Source organism: Lates calcarifer, linkage group LG14 (assembly GCF_001640805.2).
Source record: "Lates calcarifer isolate ASB-BC8 linkage group LG14, TLL_Latcal_v3, whole genome shotgun sequence".
Classification (NCBI taxonomy): Eukaryota; Metazoa; Chordata; class Actinopteri; family Centropomidae; genus Lates; species Lates calcarifer.
Genome location: NC_066846.1, coordinates 507527 through 528031, shown reverse-complemented (window position 1 = coordinate 528031; position 20505 = coordinate 507527). Strand labels below are relative to the sequence as shown.

At 40.4% G+C, this 20505-nt stretch overlaps 1 protein-coding gene across 2 annotated transcripts in view; it reads right to left on the bottom strand.

The window, feature by feature from the left end:
* Positions 1 to 1943: 1943 nt before the first annotated feature.
* Positions 1944 to 20505, bottom strand: part of peli3 (pellino E3 ubiquitin protein ligase family member 3) — a 34326-nt gene continuing 15764 nt past the window's right edge. Inside the window, exons 2-7 of one of the 2 annotated variants that reach the window (XM_018693883.2) lie at positions 16689 to 16889; positions 9804 to 9933; positions 9447 to 9548; positions 6339 to 6563; positions 3880 to 4068; positions 1944 to 2796 (exon numbers count right to left, since the gene is read on the bottom strand). In XM_018693883.2, coding sequence (XP_018549399.1) covers positions 2197 to 2796; positions 3880 to 4068; positions 6339 to 6563; positions 9447 to 9548; positions 9804 to 9933; positions 16689 to 16861 — 1419 coding nt within the window. In that variant the 5' untranslated portion in view covers positions 16862 to 16889 and the 3' untranslated portion in view covers positions 1944 to 2196. The remainder of the gene's footprint in view (positions 2797 to 3879; positions 4069 to 6338; positions 6564 to 9446; positions 9549 to 9803; positions 9934 to 16688; positions 16890 to 20505) is intronic. The other variant, XM_018693882.2, reaches the window with a different exon arrangement.

Below are 20505 nucleotides of genomic sequence, written 5' to 3'. Positions count from 1 at the left end.
CTGTAAAGCTTCCAGGTGTGGATGTATTGGAAAATGTTGGCTCCTCCTAGTGGTAACATCAAAAAATACACTGTGGCAGAAAACAGGATGCCTCATATGAATGAACTAAGAAACTCTGATCTCTTAGGATTTTTTTTATTTATTTATTTTATTTATTTATTTATTTATTTTTATCCTGATGGTGGGCCTGGGGGAGAGGTCAGGTTGGCCACTAAAAGATTTTGGAAAGGACCATAAATATGCTTATCAGGTTTCATTTTAATATGGCCAGTAGTTGTTGAGATATCTAGCTCTGGACTACAGCACTGAATGGATATGACAACATTAAGCCCTTCAAAATATACCAAATATACTATAGATTATTATTCATTGTCTCTGGCACATTGACTTAATAATTGTGATGAAATCCCAATCATTTTCTTGATAGTTTTAAGGGACACGCACATACAGTACATGTTCTCCATGGGATTGCACTGTTACTCTCTGTTGGAGACACACGAAACACTGTACCCTGGCTCACACCATGGCGTTCTTCTGCTGTCTGTCATCCACATGGCGGACGTCCTTGATTTGTACCCATGCCTCTTCCTCTGGACCTTTAAATAACTGCACACCAAGCAGATAATCTGTAGGTGCAGGCCACTCTGCTCCATCCATCACTGTGTCAGATGGAAATGTTGTAAAGACAAATGAAGAGATACTTGACATAAGAACCATGTGTGGTGGGACTGCAGCTGCCCTGTATCCACTCTGCAGTAAGACCTTTTCAGCAGTGATATTACATCATAAGATACAAACATTATCTGCATGTATCCAATCTAAAATCCCATGTTTATCTCTGTCTGGCAGCTGTGGATCATCCTTGTGCAGTTGTTGAATCTGTAAAAACTGAAGGCTTCATCAGTGTTGGAATAAGTTTTCCTTAGGTGATGAATGGGTAGTGTGCAGCTTCTCTGATCACAAAGCCGCCCCTCTCCCTCTTTCTCTCTCCCTCTCTCTCTCTCCCTCTCTCTCTCTCCCTCTCTTTCCTGGCAGGGATGCGTCGGGCTGCTGGTGACCTTGTGTTATTTTTAGCACATTGGGGGCACTGCAAACTGGGAGCATGGCTTAAAGACTGTGTGGAGTCTGCAGCTTACTAATGCACTATGCACTGGTAAGCTGCAGACTGTGTGCTGGCAATACTTACAGAGATAGAGCTTCTCATGGGGAGAGACCTTAGTGTTCATACAGCAAAAAGCAAACCTGCAGTTTATAGACACATATAGAGCAGCCCACACAATACAATGCTGAGGCTTTGCAGGTACTGAATCCAGGTAGTTGGTGTGTTAGGGCTGGAATGTGCTTATCCATTTGCATGCAAGCAACAGCCAAGCAAATGTTGACAGAGTTGTAAACAGTGATGGATGTTTACAGTGGACAGATTGGATATGATGTTACTATTCCCCTGCATTTTCTCATCCAGATGAAGCCATGTTCACAACGAAACAGGGCTGTGTGTTGTTTCATAAATTGACTTTTGCGTTTAAAAGCTTAGAGTGATGCAGACACACCAGCACACAAATAAAAATGCTCAGCTTTGGCCACTTGCGTAGGCTAGAGTGTAGTCTACACCTAGGGATACAGTGTAGGCTCTGTATCGATCCTACAGGAAAGTTTAAACCAAGCTTAAGTCTGACAAACTTCAAACTTCCAACCTGTGTGCTCATCTTGTTTTTTGCCCCTTCTTTGTAGAGATACTGTAATGCTCCCAGTAAACGAACTGCAAGACTGGTGAGAATAATGTTATTTAACAAGGTTTGCTTTAGACCTATGAAAATAGTGCATGTTTATGTTCATCCAGTCATGTAAACCTACAGTAGATGTGAACAGATGAAAGCAGCCCAGCCCAGAATGCTGCGACTGAGCAGGTACTTAAAGGAAAACAGAAGATAACTGAACACATGTTCATTTCAACACAGTTTATTTACATCTTCTCCATACACCTCATAGTCCATGTGAAGCCTTGGCATCTACTATTGCATGTTGCTTTCAGTTCATCATATCAACATTCCATTCCCTGTACTTGTCATCAGTGCTTTCTCTTTGGACCCACACTCAAGTATTCCAGTTTTTGCTCCAGCACACCGTCTTTATTGCGCAGGTCCACCTCTGTCCAGTCCACCATCACTTTCCTCTGAGTGGTTTCCAGGTTGGGCTTCAGTCGACGGGGCCCTGGAAGATGAGTTTGATGTGGCCCTGCTCCCCTGTCAACCAGGTACCACAGAAGGGGCAGGCAGCATGGAAGGCATGGGTGCCGTGGGGTAATGGGATCTGGCTCCACCCCACCACTGTCTTTTCTGAGCATACATGACCACAGGGGCAGAAAGCATGAGTGGGTGGCCCGGCGTCCAGGTACAATCCTCCCTCACAGCCCAGCCACAGTGGCACATAGGGGCCCACTCGCCGGCACATGGGGCACTCCCTTTCCCCGGTGCTGGCTGGTGCTGTGCCCCCTGGGCCAGCAGGACCCTTCTCCTTGCGGTAGCCCCAGTTGTGGTAGCCATGCACATGGCCACAGTTGACATAGACCCAGGGCTGCTTCTTGTCGACAATCTCACGCTGAGCCAGGCTGGGGAAAGCCAAGGTGTTGAAGCCCACAGGACACTGTGGCCGGGCAGCATTTAGCTCCTGGCGAAGGGACTCCAGCTGTTTGAGGGTGGGGGTGTGACGCAGCCCGGCTGGGGTCCTCCACAGCAGGGTAGCCCCACACAGATCAATCAAAGAACCGTCCTGTAGGGTATTGGACTCATTTTCAACCTTAAGAGAGGTACAGAAGAAAGATAAGAAGGGAAGGTATATCAGGTTTCATTGCTGACATCGCTGATCCTACCTTTTCTCTTAAGATTCCCATTCAGCTGATTGGATCAGTGCATCACTAGAACTGATGTTTTGTTTTGAAGCATACTGGTGGGTTTTGTTAACCTGAGAACAAAGCCCTCAGTTTAACCAGGGATGTTGTATTACACACTCCCCTGATCCCAGACTCTTTTTATTCTTTAATTTGGTCTCTCTGTTGAAGTGGAGCCCTGCAAAGATGAATAGATGCTGCTTTGTCTCCTAGAAGCAGATATGGATGAAGAAAAATAACACTCTTATCACATCGCTTTTTCAATACGCCAACTTCTCTACCTCAGCCAAACATTAGAACATTTTGCAATATTTGCCAATAACTTGTTTCCAAAAGAAGCGAAGTAATGGTGGAACCTAAGAGCCACAGTGACCATTTACTCCTGGCTATAATGTAAATGGTCAGGATAATCAAGTGACAGAGGCCTACCAGTTCTTGGATACAAAGATCAACAGTACTAAAGAAAGTTCAGTGAGGACTTTTCTTTTTAAGATAGCTAAACAGTTTTCTATTTCATGGGGAGGTATGATTTTTATCGCGCTTGTATTGAGGGCGTCCACACATCTGTGCTAACTGGGTGGTTGGCAGCACCTCAGGTCAAGACAGGAAATGCCTGGACAGAGTGGTACCAACAGATTCAAAAATCAGAGGCTAGGAGCTACCAAAAGGGACACAATATACTACAGCATGATACAGGACTACTTTCCTCGCTTTTTCTAAAAGACTTAAAAGTTCTGTAACAGCACATATTAAGTGTGTGTTCACTTCCTCTCTTTACGTCTCTGTAATGCTGCAAACAAAACAGTACATCCTTGAATCTGCAGTCTTTTCTGTATGCCCACATATTAATTTATCTTAGGACTGTACTATGGTGACTAACCAGTTTTCACAGAGGTGGGTTTCAAGTTCTTGGGTCAAGTCAAGGTCAGTAACCTCAACCCTTGTGACTATACTGAAGTGAACATTATCCCATCAGCCCTGCTTCACCTTACCAGTTTTCCTCTCTGCTGAGCTGAGCGGGTCTCCCTCAGGGCAAAGACGTTGCCACAAACAGAGATTTCCCTCCAGACACCCGGAGCCGGCTCAGACACAAACTCCCCTGCTGGGTGCATCACCAGCACCCCATTGGTGGTCAGGCCATCCATCAAGCCATCTGATGTCCTCCATTTGGCAGCCCGCTCCTACGAGACATCCCACCCCCCACCCCAAACACACACACACACACACACACACACACACACCACACGTAATAACACAACAGGCAGACGTAAAGGTTAGGGGAATGATGGGGAGGCACAGAGGGATATAGTGGAGGTGAGTGTCAGAGGTGGCTGGCAAAAAAAATACAGCCAATGTTGCTTTTGTTCTGCTGCTATATTTAGCTCAGTAAAGAATGACTACTGTACTGACTAATGCACAGAGATGCACCCACACATAAGGATAAACTCATTACTGAGAGAAAGAGAGGATGTGTTATAAATACAAGTTAGCTTTCATGGAATGAAACAGCTAATTTCTGGCATGTTTAGCCTCATTTTTACAAAAAGCTTTTAAATAGCTGGGATATTGCAAAATGCAGATTGGAGATTTAGCTCTGTAAACATTTCTCTGAGGCTAGTGCTGCTCTGCAGGAAATAATTATTCTTTTTTTATAACACAAATTAGCCAATGGACAAACTTAAAGCTGTACTAATCAGTGTTTTCATATTAGCAATGTGTAATGTTAAAGGGCTCACTCCACAGAGCATTATTACCAATTTTATAGCTCAGCTTTTTAGCATCTTTCAGTCCATTGTTTTGGTTTTACAGTCCACGTCTTCATTGTTTTGGTTCAGTATCAACCCTCCAACAGCTGTTTGCACTGTCCACTACCTGAGCAGCAGCAGACAGACACAGTCCGAGAGCAGCTGGTGAACACTGGTGGAACATTCATCGGGTGGACACAAACACAAATCCTAATGAATGCTAATGTTGCTCTGTGTCTGCTGGATGTGTAAACATGTTAGCTATATCCAGTTTAGGAGGTGATAATATCAGTGTTGTTTTCAGCATTCAGCCCAAATGACCAAAAAATCTGAGGAGTCAGAATGGATGTGACAGATGTGGAACAATAAATTAGATGAATTCAAAGCTGATTTGATTTAAACAGACATGATATAATGAATAGCCATGTTTCATCATGTCCCTCCATGACCTCCTGAGCCACAGCTGTCCTGGCCAGCCTGGTCAGAGCAATACTGTTTCAAATGTCAATCAAGTTATCAAATCAATTGACAATGTATCACACTGTTTCACATACAGTTCATCACTTCCATTTTTTCAGTTAGTTTTTATCACTCCCACCCTGAAGGCCACTGTCCTGAAATAACTCAATGATTTGCCACAGGCTTTAAAATTATACCCTGCCTACATATTCAGTTCTACTAGGAATTACACTACCATTTTACTACGACTTTAAAACCACATGCAGGATTTGGAGTTCTTATCTTAGCCAAACAAATCATGGGCTGAGAGCAGTAATCATGTCATGTTGTTTGTTAAGAAGTAACGCTTCAGTATTCTACAATAGCAAAGGCTGTATAACAATAGATGGTATAGATGCTTTCACATCTTAGTAGAATCTAAGTAGAGTCTACTAACTGAGGAAAAAATAAAATACAGGTAAAGTTAGGTCCTTTGTTTTGTAGTTTTAGCAGTCTTTTCTACCAGGAATGATGAAACTGTAACCACCAAATAAAAGGTTTGGAGCTTTGGCCACTGGTTGTGACAGTATTGCACTGATCAAAGTTATCTTGGTGTGCATATAGTTAGGTTGCACCAGTGTAGTTCATCTTTGCACTTCTGCCTCAGATGGTGAAATAAGTTTGTTTCATTGACACTTATAACTGTGTCTGCTGGAAATCTGACTTTTTATATCCAAACCACTTCTTCACTAATAAACACTTTTGGAACTAACCCCCAGCAGCCCTAACAGCAACAGAATGTTATCCTTCAGTTCCTGTATGGTGTCATTACATGAACACATCACCACATCCCCATATCATTATTATAACATGAAAAATCATGTTAAAAATTATACCTGTGAACATGTCAATATGACTCAATGCAGATCTCAACATTCAGTTTGGTCAGTAGAATATTATCATAACCAACATAAACTATGGCCAAAATGTCCTCACTCTGTAGGGAAAATTAATTATTTGGTCCTCTATGTAGCATTTACAAATACACTCACACACACACACACACACATACACACACAAAGAGTGAATGCAAAATGCTTCCTCAGTCCAGGTCACATGCACTGACACCAATGCTCACACTTATGATGTCAACCGTGGGTGGCACAGCCATGTCCCTGCTGTCGCTCTCACTGTGGTTGTCACGGTTACCATGATCCTTGTGTAGTTTACCTGGAGAGGCCTAACACCCACGGGAGCAGAACACTCACCCCCAGGAAGATGTTCTTGGAGGAGTCGAAACCTGCGGCATAGATCCGGGCCGTGTAGGGAGCGCTGCGTTCACACATAATGCGACAGGCGTAACGAGAGATGGTGCTCTGAGCTGACTGTCCTCCACCACCACCCTCCCCCGCCACACCCCCACCCTGACTGCTGCCACTGCTTGCCGCGTCTGTCACCACAAAATCGATCATGCTCTCCGTGGACCGGCCAATCTACAAAAACCAAGACAGCAACACTGATATCATAAAACAAGAATAAAAGATGAACAGCACACAAGTCTGACTCTGAAGAATTGTCAAGGAGATGCATTAACAGTGCAATATGTTTCATTGGTTTGTGCTCAAAGAGTTGGTTCATCTAAAGCATTAAACATATCCCATATCTCTAGTGGGACCTGTCCGTTTAGATAGTTTTAATTTTATTTGCCCAGGTTTTGAGTTTACTTTCCGTAGGTGTTCAGTGAATGGTCAGCAATATCTTTAAAACTGGATCCTCATGATGAACTCAGTGGACTGACTCCTCAGTATAATGAACAAAATCAGTGAGCTGCCCTCACTGGAGACTCACAGCGCCATTGTGAGCTCTGATGTGATATACAGTATGTTAATCACAACCGAGACAGTGAACACAATACAAACAACACTATGCGTATACATATGACACTGGTCTGAATGGTTTGCTTTGAAGTTGCTGTAAAAGGATAACTTGGGTAGTTTGGAACCTGGGTGTAAATAATTGATAGGGACAAGATCTTTGGAATTGGTGCAGTACTGATCAAGAACAGTGTACCCAACCACTGCTAACACCTGCAAAGTAATCGAATGGACAATTCTCCACGTCAAAATCTGTCAACTAAAGTTCTTGTTTTTGTCACTGACAGACTCAGATTTTTATTTAAGTGTCTGACAACATCATGGATAGGATTCCTACAGAGTTAGAAAACTACAAGACAAGTTGTAATAAATCATAGTTTTCCTTTAACCTTATAAATGGTGCTTTAATAAATGGTGTTGAACAAGTAATATAATTACTACTGAAGTGACAACAATACACATTCCTATATCAAAGGTTGTTCCCCTCATGAGTAGTGTTAGTGTCCCTCCCCTTTAAATAGTGTTATGGAAAAGCTGAAGTTCTGAGGTTTGGGGCCTTGCTTAGTTTATGGTTACAACAGAAAAAAAATGTCGTCATCGAAACAGGTAGGCTGTGTGTGAAAAGAGATGTAGCTGCATCTCATTTTTTTAATGTCATTTTTTAACACTGTGAGCAGCACAAACTGGAATCCTGTTGACTCTGTCTCAGCTTTGCTGGGATCTCCTTGATGATGAGAGAAGGTGGTTGGAAAACAACTGTGAGCTGCTGAGAACAGACAGGTCTGACTCATCCTCTCTTGGATATTTTATCTCCTCAGTTTTTGTGTTCCTTCCATCTGGTTGTTACTCTATTTCCTTTGCTTCCTCTTGATCATCCCATCCCTCTGTTTCTCTCTGATGTCCTCACCACTGTCTCAAGACGCTGCATTCTCGAGTCATCTGAAACTTCTGCACTCCCTGAGAGGTGTGTGTGTCTTCAGTGACTCCACAGGACTAACTGGTTCACTGACCCCATATTAAAATCTGACAAACACCTTAATGGATTAGTTAAACATTTTAGGAAGTGAGATACAGGAAATGAGAGTATGACTGAAATAAGTAGTTGGATATCAACCTCATGCTAATGTGTTTAGTTCAGAACTTACAGCCTTGCTTAGACTGAGAGAAAGAGCTATCCTGGCTCTGCCCAAAGTTTAAACATAGAGCTGCCAATAATTCTAAGGCTTTCTAAAAAAAAAGTGGCAACAAATAATTTTGATGTTGGTGTTCCCAGGTGGTATTAATGCTGGTATCACTGTTGCAAAGAACAACATAATAAGTTTCAACATTGCACATTTTCAAAAGGTCACCACCAGGAAATGTGTTATTTGTTAAGATCATCAAACAGACAATGAATCATCAGTTTGTTTCTGGCTGCTAGCATTGGAATTAGCAACGTGGTCCAATGCAAGAAGCACAGTAAGAGTCACAGTTTTGAAGTAATGACATAATGACAACTGACGGTTGGTTTAAACCCTCTTAAATTCTGGAGCTCTCTCCATGGTCAGACAGGCTATAGGGAATACAGGGACAAATCCTGATGGGTTGGTAGAAAAATCCATAAAGTTGGTCTGAGCCATATCTGAATTTCACTCCCAGTCCAAACACAACTGTCTACATCCAGTAAACACCTGTCTGAGGTTCACTCCTGTTTTACTATAGTTGTTATCACTCTCTCTCACGCCTTCTTTGGCGCCTCTGACAACTCGGCTCTCTTTCTTTTGCTGGGTTGCTTTCCCATAGTTATTCCATTTCCTCTACCTGGGAAGAGCAACCAATAGCTACAGGGAAAAACAGAAGCTCTGTCATCTAGAAAGAGTGATAACCAACCTTGTTTGCAGTTGGAGCCCTGACATCAATTTTACAGATGTCTCTAATATAATGGGGCTCTATAGGGAAAACGCTCTTAGGATTGCAGAGGATTTTTTTCATAGTAATATCACAAGTGGCCACTGGAACAAACTGGAAGCCAGGCTGAGAGGCAGTGCATATCCAGCTGTCTTACAGGGCAGAAAAGTTGAGATCTTTACAAAGGATTTAGATTTAGATTTTCCAACCATTTTGCTTTCTGTATTAATGTCCCTGCAGTCTCTATCTTGTCTTGACACTTCAGACCCATCACTTCTCAGACCATTGAGAATTTCTGCAACACCTATCAACCTTCTCAGCAGCTTGATCTCTCTTCTTCTAAGGAGGAGCTGGCCTCTAAATCTTTGCAATGATGTGCTACTACTGTGGACACTGTAGCACCCTTTTCACTGTCTACAGCCCATCCCGCTTTAAGAAACCACCTCCAGGGTTATTGACTGTGTCTAGAACATTAGATACTTTTTATCACTACAAATCCTCACAATCACAGGTTACAGTTTACTGTTATCTACAGCCTTCCGAATTCCAATGAGAGATGTGACTTCCAGTATGCATTTCTACAATAGGCCAGTGTGTGTGTGTGCAGACACTGACCTGAAACATGTCAGTGTTGGTGTCATGGGTGTACTCCACAATGACAGAATGGCTCCGTGACAGTGTGTAGGAGATGCTGTGTTGGCTTTTGTTGCTGAGTGCCTGCCAATGGAAAAGACATTATTCAGGTCATATAGCAAGGAGGCACAGCTATGACTTGGCGTAAATTCTAAAGTCAGCATGCTAAGATGCTCACAATGACAAGGCAGTGTGACAAGGCTGATTGGAAACATTTTGATATTCAAACTGTCAATAACTGGTATAACAGCTGGTACTTCTGACACAGGCTGAAACAGTTGACACCCCTTCAGTTTGAATGACATCCGGCTTTATAAGACCAGTGCTACAACTACTCACCTTTGACACCAGAGGTGTTGAGACATTGTGGATAACATCAGGTTTGACCCCATTGGCTTTGGGTCTCTTGTAAAGGGCCAGACGACTTCTTCTGCGACCCTTGTCTCCATTGGCCAGTGACCCATTGTGTCTGTGAAGCACAAGAATAAAGTGTACTTAATTGTAACATTAATTAATTTCAACAGAAATATTATTAACTGATTCATTTCAGTTGTTTCTACTTTGTTACTTGGATTTATTGGATTTCCTGGTTTTAAAACAGGAAATGACACAGCTTTCCTGACTGGTTGTATATTCAGACACTAGTTGGCCATAAAGAGCAGCTAAGCTGAGTTTTTTTCATGAAATATGGGTAGTAAGAATCACTGAAATCACTCCCTGTTGCTACTTAGCCTTGGTATTTTCTCTATTTCATTAAAGTGTCTGAATTGTACAAGTAAAATTTCTTATCATGGCCTCAAAATTCCAACCATAGGACTAAAACTATGGTATCAACAGTGTACAGTGTGATTTACTATGATTTACTAAATCTATCATAATACAACACTTTCCCTTTACTAGATTGTGTTAAATACTGTTATTCAACACTACTCTGTCAGTGATGGTGGAAAATGACTTATATTGTGATGATTTGTGTACATAAACGCAATATGGAATAAACTACTTAATGAATTTACTGTGATTTTTGGACACAGATAAAATAAAGGTTCAGTACAAATCAAATTAAATTGAGTTAATGTATTATTATATTCTATTAGTTTTATGCACTAAATTGAAGCATGACACAAAATGTCTTATTTCCATAGTGGTTCTGGTCTGCCACAAATCAGGACAAGAACACAGACTTATGTGCTTTACATCAAAGTTGTGACATGCAGATTTAATTATAGTAAATGGACTGTACTTATAGAGCGCTTTTCTAGTTATATCAACCACTCAAAGCGCTTCACACTACAGGTCGCATTCATCCAGATAGCACTTGTTCTATACATTTAAGTGCTCTCTAATACACACACACACACACACACTCAGACACTGATGACATGTCGGAGGCAGTTTGGGGTTCAATATCTTGCCCAAGGATACTTCAGCACATGGACTGGAGGAGCCAGGGATTGAACCACCTACCTCCCCATTGGTAGGCTCAACCTCCACAGCCGCTTGTGATATGGATATAGTATTAATCATTATGCAAATTGTACATATTTATTAAAATATCAAATACTTTCACCAGCTCTCCTTTTTACATTCTTAGTGTCTCATGTAATCTAGTAATCAGGTGTTTTTGTGCAGTGAATTTGTCAGTGGGGGCGTGGAGAGACTGCCACCTGGAGAGAGAATGGGCCCGGCCCTGTCCTTCACTTCCAGGGGAGAGTGGTCCAGGGGCCCACAGGGGGTTTAGTGAAACAACATTTATGTATATATTATTTTGTTATGTTGATCATAACAGCCTATGTCCAGGTGTCTATATACTTCCTTTGGGCAACATTATCAGGAATCACTCCATAAACTTCCATTGTTATAGCAGCTGATCCAAAACTATATTTGTCAATGAAGCCTAATGGAAACCAATCAGTTAGCTAAATGTCTTAATGCCTTAGGGACATTAAGACTTGGATGACGAGCAATTTCCTACTACTGAACTCAGAAAAAAACAAAATTATTGTATTTGGCTCAACACACCTCAGTAATACATTTTTCAATGACGCAGTTATGCTAGATGACATTGTCCTGGTCTCCAGTTCCACTGTAAAGAACCTTGGAGTTATCTTTCATCAGGATATGTCCTTTAGCCCACATAAAAAAATTTGTAGGACTGCCTTCTTGAGGCAGCCGTGGCTCAGGAGGTAGAGCGGGTTGCCCAGTAATTGGAAGGGTCAGCAGTTGGATCCCTGGCTTCTCCAGTCTGTGCCGAAGTATCCTTGGGCACGATATCCACATTGCCCCTATCATCGGTGTGTGAATGCATTAAAGCGCTTTGTGTGTAGAGCAAGCGCTGTATGATTGTGTGTGTGAATGGGTGAACACTATCACTATTATGTATATACTATTAGCACTATTACTGACAGGATCTAGAAAAAGAGATCATATTTCTCCTGTGTTAGCTTGTCTACACTGGCTCCTGGTCAAATCCAGATTAGAATTTAAAATCCTCCTCCTCAGCTATAAAGCCCTTAATGGTCAGGCTCCATCCTATCTTGAAGATCTTATAGTTCCCTACAATCCCACAAGAATCCCAGAATGCTAGTTTACTGGTGTCAGTAGTAAACATGGAAGCTGCTATGCAGACAGAGCAATGACAATTCCTGAGTTTAGAAGAAAAAAACCTTCTGGCTGACTCCTCATGTTATCGTGGCTTGAACTTTAGTTGTATATCCTATCATTGTAATGTTGACGACACTCGATATATTTTTCAGTAAAACCAACCAGCAACCTACACACTCTCCAGTACTGTTCAGCTGTCATATAGAACTGGGGTCTCTCAACTTTCTTCAGCTTAATTCTGACAAAAATGAGCCCCTCCATCACTGTCCCTGAAAATACTTCAAATTGCATTTTTCAGTATGCTGGCCTTCTTGCCCCATTATGTCAAACTGACACTAGGAACCTTAAAGTTACATTTGACCCCAAACTGAAATCCAAACACTATGTCAACATAATGGTTCTATCCTGTTTTCTTTAGCTCAGGAACACTACAAAAATCAAACCACTACTATCTGCCACTGACTAAGAATGTATGCGTCATGGCCTCATTTTTCCCACCTCAACTACAGTAATGACCTTATCACTTACCTTAGCTCCTGCCTACATCTCTGAGCTAATAATGCCTTTAGACTACCAAACATTTACTTAAAAACCCACTTTTTAGGATGGTGTTTTATAACATTTGATAACTTCAGGGGTGTGCTCTGGGTGCTGACTAATGACTGGTTGCGGTATGTTTTCTGGTATTTGCATATATGTTATATCTGTATGTATTTTTGAATGTGATGTTGATGCAAAACAGTTTGTAACCTATGTTAAATAGGTGATATGTGCTATGTAAAGTTTTACTTATTTACAGTACTTACTAATTATGCTGGTCTGTGGACCTGTAAATAGTATAGTGGCCATTTGGGTATTTCTCAGTGTGATAGACTCCCAGCTACTCTTGAATGCACCCCTGTCCATAGGCACCTAGCCACACCCCTTTTCTTCCCTTAGGTGCATTCAACTTTATGCAGTGCTGTGCACTGACTTGATGTGATGTATGTTGAATTTAAAACAATCTATGCACCTGCAGTTTTCTGCTTAGTTTTCTGCAGTTGCTTTTCTCTCAACGACTTGGAGCCACCTCTGTGACAACAGCACTTTGTCCTGATTGGCTCAAAGCCTTCACTGACATGCATGACGTGTAGTACGTTTTTATTCCAACGACTTCAGATCAGTTATCTCCTGTGATTATCTCTTCCAAAATTAATGTAATTTATTTGATCTCCTTCTAACAGTTCATGTTTTACATCTGTGCACCAACACAGTTTTAATTTCCAGATACTCAGTTTGTTATTGTAGACAAAGTATAGCCCTTATAGATCATATTTTTTATCCTTTGTGTTTTACCTCTTTTCGCTCTCCTGGTGATATGGTAGTCCATGCCTTTTATTCTCAGTCTGTGGTTCTCAATAAAACAAAGATTTTAAGAAATATGATCTCCTGCAAAGTGTAACTTCTATCCCATACACCTGAACAAATCGCCCCAGCTGTTTTCATACTTTTATTTTTCTTCTTCATACTTTTCTGGCCTGAAATGTTTAGAGCAACATATCTTTGGTTGAGTAAACACTGTGTATATAGGTTTAAAATAGTCTGACATGTTGAGGAGAACAGTCATATTTTTTAAAATAAAAAAAGCTACAGAACAGCTGTGCAGGTTTTCCACAATGAGTTCCATACAGTTGATAAACTGTGAGAACAACTGGTAAAAATCAAACGCTTAGTCTGTCGCGGGAAGCGCCTTGAATACGTCTGACTTGACTGCAGTCGTTTTATACTCCTCCCCAGCAGTCAGCGGCAGTTCATGTCGACCATCAAGTCAGGCGCAGTCAGCAGTATTCGATCTTGAGCACACCTCTGGTCTGGTTGCACTTTCACCTGAAAGGGACTTGGCAGCAAACTACATATAAGGGCCACATGTTCAAACACACAAAAGAATTGTGGGGTAAGAAGTCACTAAAGGTATGTTGCATTGTCTTCGCCTTGTATTATATCTGGGTTTCATGTAATGGACATATTTTCTTGTATTCCAGGTGAAGCAGCTTTGATTGGGTGCCAACTGAGCAACAAAGAAAGGCATTTTAGGTCACATTTCTTAATTGTTGCTTTAATGTGTTGTGTTACTAAAGTTGCTGTAATCGTTGAGGCAGAGGAGTCCTAGAGTGGTCCTGCTTCACCTGGTGTAAAGCCACAACTCAGCAAAAGGTAAAACACAAAAAAAGAAACAATGTAGCACTCAGTAATTTGAATGCATATAATTGTTTACATAACAATATTATTTTGTCTTATTTTCTTGGCCACTGCTGTTTTGCCTGACTTCTTTCTTTCTTTGTTCTCCTGGTTTAGTTCTTTTAATTATTGACTCCTTTATGATTGTTTTTTTTGTTTTGTTTTTTAAGCTGTTGCCTAGGTTTTATTCTTGTGCTGTGTTTAGTGCCTTCTTTTACTGGTTGTCTCTAGGTTTTAACTTAACTGTGTTTTAGTTTTTATTAATTGCTTAGCTTATTTTAACTATGTGTGTTTTTTAATTCTAGCACGGCAGTGATAGCCTGTTGGGTGGGTGGCTTCCTGTTTCCCCTCTGCACAGTGGTGTATGCAAATTTGCCCTTGTTAAGTTTGCTGTGACTGTGTTATGTGTGTTTGGGGTGGTTGTATATCCCTGCAGTCAGACCCTGGCCTCCTCTCTCCTGGTCCCGTTCCGGCTTTGCTGTATCCAAAACCCTTATCATTCGTGGCTAAAACTTAGAGATCCCATGAAACTGTCGGTACTCTGTGAAGCTCTTATATCCATTAGAACTGTCATTTTTCTGTTGCATTAATAAATCTGTCTGTTTTAACTGTTAAAATCCTCATCTCTGTTGTTAAGTCTACAAGTCTACTCTTCTACATTAACATGGTCTGCTGCTAGATACTGAAATCTATTGGCAAAGTCTATCATATACAGTGTGTGCTAACAATTGTGATCACTTAAAATGTCCTATACTTAATGAGTTCTTATATTATAAGCACAGAGATATATCTTATTTTGTACCATTTTTAAGTGGGCCTGTTCTTGTTTAAAAGACCATGGTAATACTTTCTGTGCCAAAGACAAATTTTATAAAGTGCTGGGGTTATACTATGTTCTTCTCTCGCTATTCTTATGTACCTGTATTGAACCTGATTCAATCAGTCAGGTCAACAAGGGCTGACTCTGAGGAATATAATTTTCTGAACCCAGATTGGTACCTCATAATATAGCGTTTAAAAGGCACCACACTGGTCACCACACTGAGTTCAGATAAAAGATCCTTCGTCTCTTCCATGGTTAATTTCAGATTAGGTGATTTATCTAGTATTACCATGAGTATTTCATATTATGCTGCATTTGTAATAAACACACTTAATCCAGCCATTTTCTGCTGGCCACAGTGAAGCTATGATTGGATGGATGTTGTATCATATCTTGTGTCATATCTCGTTTAATTAATCTCATCATAACAATTAAAAAATGACAGTTTGTGAGTTATATGCTTCAATAAACTTCATATTAATACTAAATATTCACAACTAAGAAGCCATCTTGATCTTTGGGACATAAGTAGTTAAACAGTTTGGGAAATAAGCTTATTTGATTTTGTGCTACTAGATGTATAAAACAATTGATATCACCCTTTTATCTGTGCAGTAAATGTAAAGCTACAGCCAGGAGCTGGTTAGCCTAGCTTAGCATAAAGACTAAAAAAATAGCTAGTTTACAGGTAACAAAACCTAACGTGTTATACTTTACGCAACCCAAAGTGTAAAGTCCCACACTCAGGTCCCCTGTAAAATCACATATTGAGGTTTTTACACTTTGGTCTTTGTACAGATTAATCAAACAGCATGTTAATTAGTGAGTGCTAGATCGAATTTGTTACTGGATACAAAAAAACTATCAAGACCTTTCCAGCACATCCATGAAAGTGTTGATACAGCAGTTAGAGATGGTGTACGGGACAGGTACAGAAGGCTTGCTGAGGCTTTTAGAGGCCCTCTGACCCCTTGAGCATCTCTGTGGTTGGCCTGTTCACTAACCCACCCGGATGTTAGATCTGTCTATTTGCAGAGTGGATTCAGATGATTGGCATCAGTCTGATTTTACAGAAACCTTGCTTGCCACTCGTTTTAATTGGCCTTCATGGGGGTGCTAGAGGATTCTCATTTCAAACATTTTTTCACCAAAAGAGACCTGATCTGGGAAAGATGCAAGGACACACATACACACATACTCACTAGGAAATAGGTGCTAGGAATCAAGTGATGCAGCAATGCAACAATTGAGACTGCAAGCTCTTATGAAACTAGTTCTACAATGAATTTAAAGGCACCCTCCAATGTCAAGTCTTTGGATCTGATCTAAAAATGAAGTGTGGAAAACCTACCTGCAATCAAGTGCATAATTTAATTTAAACACAGATATAGACCTGAGACCCAGAGACATACAATGGGACCCTATCTAATCACACTGGATATAATTTGCACCCAGCTTGAATGGGGTCCTAGGTCAGGTCTTAGAGATTAGGGTGAAGATCTATAACTCAGACATGTATATCACAGAAGATACACAGTATGAAGACAATGTACAGCAACAGAGACACTCCAGTATCTCACCCTAAGACGATGAGTTCACCATACTTGACAGGCTCCTTGTCCTCAGGGAAGACTCCGTCATGGGGTTGTGAGCTTGTGCTCAGAGGAGGTGAGGACTGGCTCTTGTTGCAGGATGGGCGCAGCTCCAGAGATGGGGGGGGACACAGCGCCTCTGAGCTACCCTCCAAAACCATGCCCACCTGCCACAACTGGGGCTCGCTGCTGGGGAGGGGAGGATAGGTGTTCAGAAAAAGAGAGAACCACAAAATCTTGTGTTGCAGACAATGAAGCTGAATTTCAATGCAACAAAATAACATGCAATAAAACCTAGGATGACAAGTGAAAGACATACACCAAGATTTTGGTATGTGGTCACATAATGGAATATTGCAGGCAAAAAACCTAAAAAAATAAATAAATAAATAAAAAAAAAAGAAAAAAAAAAATATAATAAATAAACAAAATGATTATTTAGTTTATTCACCAAATTTATGTTCACTCTCTTGTCATTTACTGTCGCTTTTCTCTCCTCTCGTTTCACATGTGTCTTCTCACACACATGGATCAGAGCAGAGACAGATGGAGAACTCATTACTTTAAATGCAATAAAACCTCCAGCAAGTGTTATAAATGTCTCTAAAACCAAAGATGGACACACATCAACCCCAAAAATCTCCCGCTAGTTTGTTTATTAGGAAAAGCTGTCAACCCTGGGAAAACACTGATTATACACACACACAAATGCAGGTGGGAACTGTGAATCAGAAAATTACTTCAACTTTCTGACCATTAAGTGGTAGCAGTGGCAAGTAAACGACCAAGTAAATGAGACCTGTATGACGACAAGGAATTAGAGTGTATAATGGAGCTAATTTTAATAACTCTTTTTGCCAGAAACCTTAACTTATATACAGTACTTAACAAATCTATTAGACCACCACCCAATGTAAGGTTTATACCACATCTGCCCTAAATTAACAGCACTGGTAATTACCAAAATAATTATTTATGTGTCTGTAATGGTTAATACACCAGAATGTAGAAGCTCTTTAACCGAAATGATATATTTAATGCTAAAGTATAATTATTATTGTTATCCATGAATTTCAAATTTACTGTTTTACAAAAAACAGAAAAAAATAGTAAAGCACATTATCATTATCACATTATTTCTTGATTGAGATGTCAAATTATAGTTATTTACTTGCATTCCTGAACAGAAAAATTAGTTTTAGTGGTTGAATGTTATGCTTGATTTATTTCTGACTTCTCAGAGAAGCCCAGTGAGCCAGCTCAAATTTGGGTATAAAAAGGTGAATTCAGTTTGAAATTCCTCATGCCTGTTCAAAATGGTAAAATGTTGAGAGTTCACTGAAAATGAAAGAGTCTGCATTAAAGCACATCATGATGCTGGATGGTCTGTGAGACAAAAAGGGATTTTTAGGACATTAAGTGTTCTCACAGTGTGGTCAAGTATGCTTTGGAGTCAATTGCCAAGACTAGTACTTACAAAATGTGCCCAGGGAAGACTTAGAAGAGGAAGAAGAAGGAAACAAAGTTATCTGAGGCAGATGTCAGACACCTCAAGATTTTAAGTACTGGAGACAGAAAGAAGACCACTGCTGATCCTCAGGCAGAGATGAATGCCTCTCCCCCGCCCCCCAGTAAGGATTCATATCCCATAAACATGTTACTAACTCAGTATCTTCCCTTTCTGTAGTATTGTGCTCTTCGTCTCTCTCCTCTTCTGTCTCTTTCTGCAGGTATTTCTTCCTCTGGAGCTGTAGAGTCTGATCTGTGATGACAAGTCTCCTGCTGCTCCTACAACTCCACTCAACACCTGCTGCTAGAATTAGAAATGATTTATACTGCTATTAGTTTTAGTGCTATGTTAGCAGCTAATACTTTAATTATTACTATTATCATTGCTACTGACTGTATTATTGGCATCACCTCACATTTTATATGGAACCCGTGTTATGCTATGTTGTTCTCTTCACTATTCCTCAGAGTCTGAGAAAGTGACCATAAGTACGACGACTGACAGAACAAGGCTTTAAGGGAAGAATAGCTGCTAAGAAGCCATTATTGAGGCCTGCAAACATCCAGAAACGCCTCAGATTTGCCAAGGAGCACAAACACTGGACTGCTTATGACTGGAAGAAGGTACTCTGGACAGACGAGTCCAAGTTTGAACTCTTCGGTCAGCATCGTCGTGTTTATGTCCACAGAAAAACTGGGGAACGTTTTGATGCCAGATGCATTGCACCCACAGTAAAACACAGTTATGGTATGGGGTTCCATTTGTGGAAAAGCCATGGGCAAATTAGTGAAAATCAACAGTATCATGAACAAACCACAACATCTTAGTGCATCATGGAATCCCTTCTGGACTGAATCTGATTTCTCGTGGGTTCATATACCAACAAGACAATGACCCCAAGCATTCTTCAAAGTTGTGCAGAGACTATTTGACCAAGAAAAAGGAATCTGGAGTACTGGAACTGATGGGCTGGCCAAGTCAAAGTCCTGGATTTGAATCCTATTGAACAAATTTGGATTTAGTAGATTCAAAGATTGATCGCACAAAAGTTTAATCTAAAGCAAGTCTGTAGGAACAGAACTATTGAACTCAATAACAAAAGACTGTCGAAAGTATAAAAACAATGCAAGCAAGAAGCCTAACATATTATGTTTTTGTTATTATGTTGAAAATATTTAGTTTTTCAGTTTGTTAATTTGCCAAATAAATAACTATAAATATTTGTGTTTTCTCGTTTTTATGACAGGTGGTCTAATAAATTTGTTAAGCACTGTATTACACAACCTTGTACCTAATATTTTATAATTATTCAAATTACATATATACAGTTAACCCATGTAACATAATATCAACACCTTTAACTCTGTTTTTTAGTTCTCAGGGTAATATCATCTTTTTTCTGTTAGTCATGGTGTAGGGTCCTATACACAACATCTGTAATAAGTTTGAGAAGTTTGAGATTGAGGCAGGAAAATACAGGATTCTGTATTATCACTGTAGCATGTCATAGTCAGTTAATTGCAATATATGAAAATTACCACAGAAGTGATTTTTGGATATTTCTACTCTATACTGCACATTTAATATGTTTACTGTTAGTTTAAAGGAATAATAGCCACATGTTGAAATCTTGAGATATTTTTACTGCTAACTGCCACTGTTACTATCTATTAGTAACTTACTATCTGCTTAGCTGGCAGTCAGTACTCTACTGCTGCCCTGCTAGAGTGTCACTACCACGCAGACTGACATGCAGACGCTACATGACTGTTAACTGGCTGACAGACTGCCTCTTCTGCTGGTCTTTCTGAATTGTAAAAAAGACACAATTCATACTGTGTTTTTTAAAATATCGAAACTATACAGCATAAAAATGTTGACCGATATGTTTATCTGATTCATTTTGTTGTTTCATTAAAAATGACAAGCCTCCTGACTACATTAATTTAACATGATTTTAATTTGGGCACAGGAAGGTCACAGTGATGGCGGTCAATGCTCCAAAGATGCTGACACTGACCATCCTGATATATCAGGTTGTAATGCAATGACATTCATTCATTCATCCTCTTTATGCAAATGAAGTGCTTTCTGTTTGCTGACCCGGGCCTTTACTGAACAGCTCACCCCTCCTAATAGGATTGGATGGGCACAAGTGATCAAGCTTTTTCCACAAAGGGAGATAAACTGATACCTGCGTCTATAAACCCTGTTGACACTTTGTGATGTGTGTGATATGTTGTGCCATTTTACTCACAGTTATGAATTCCACTTCTTGATGGAAAGTGATATGGA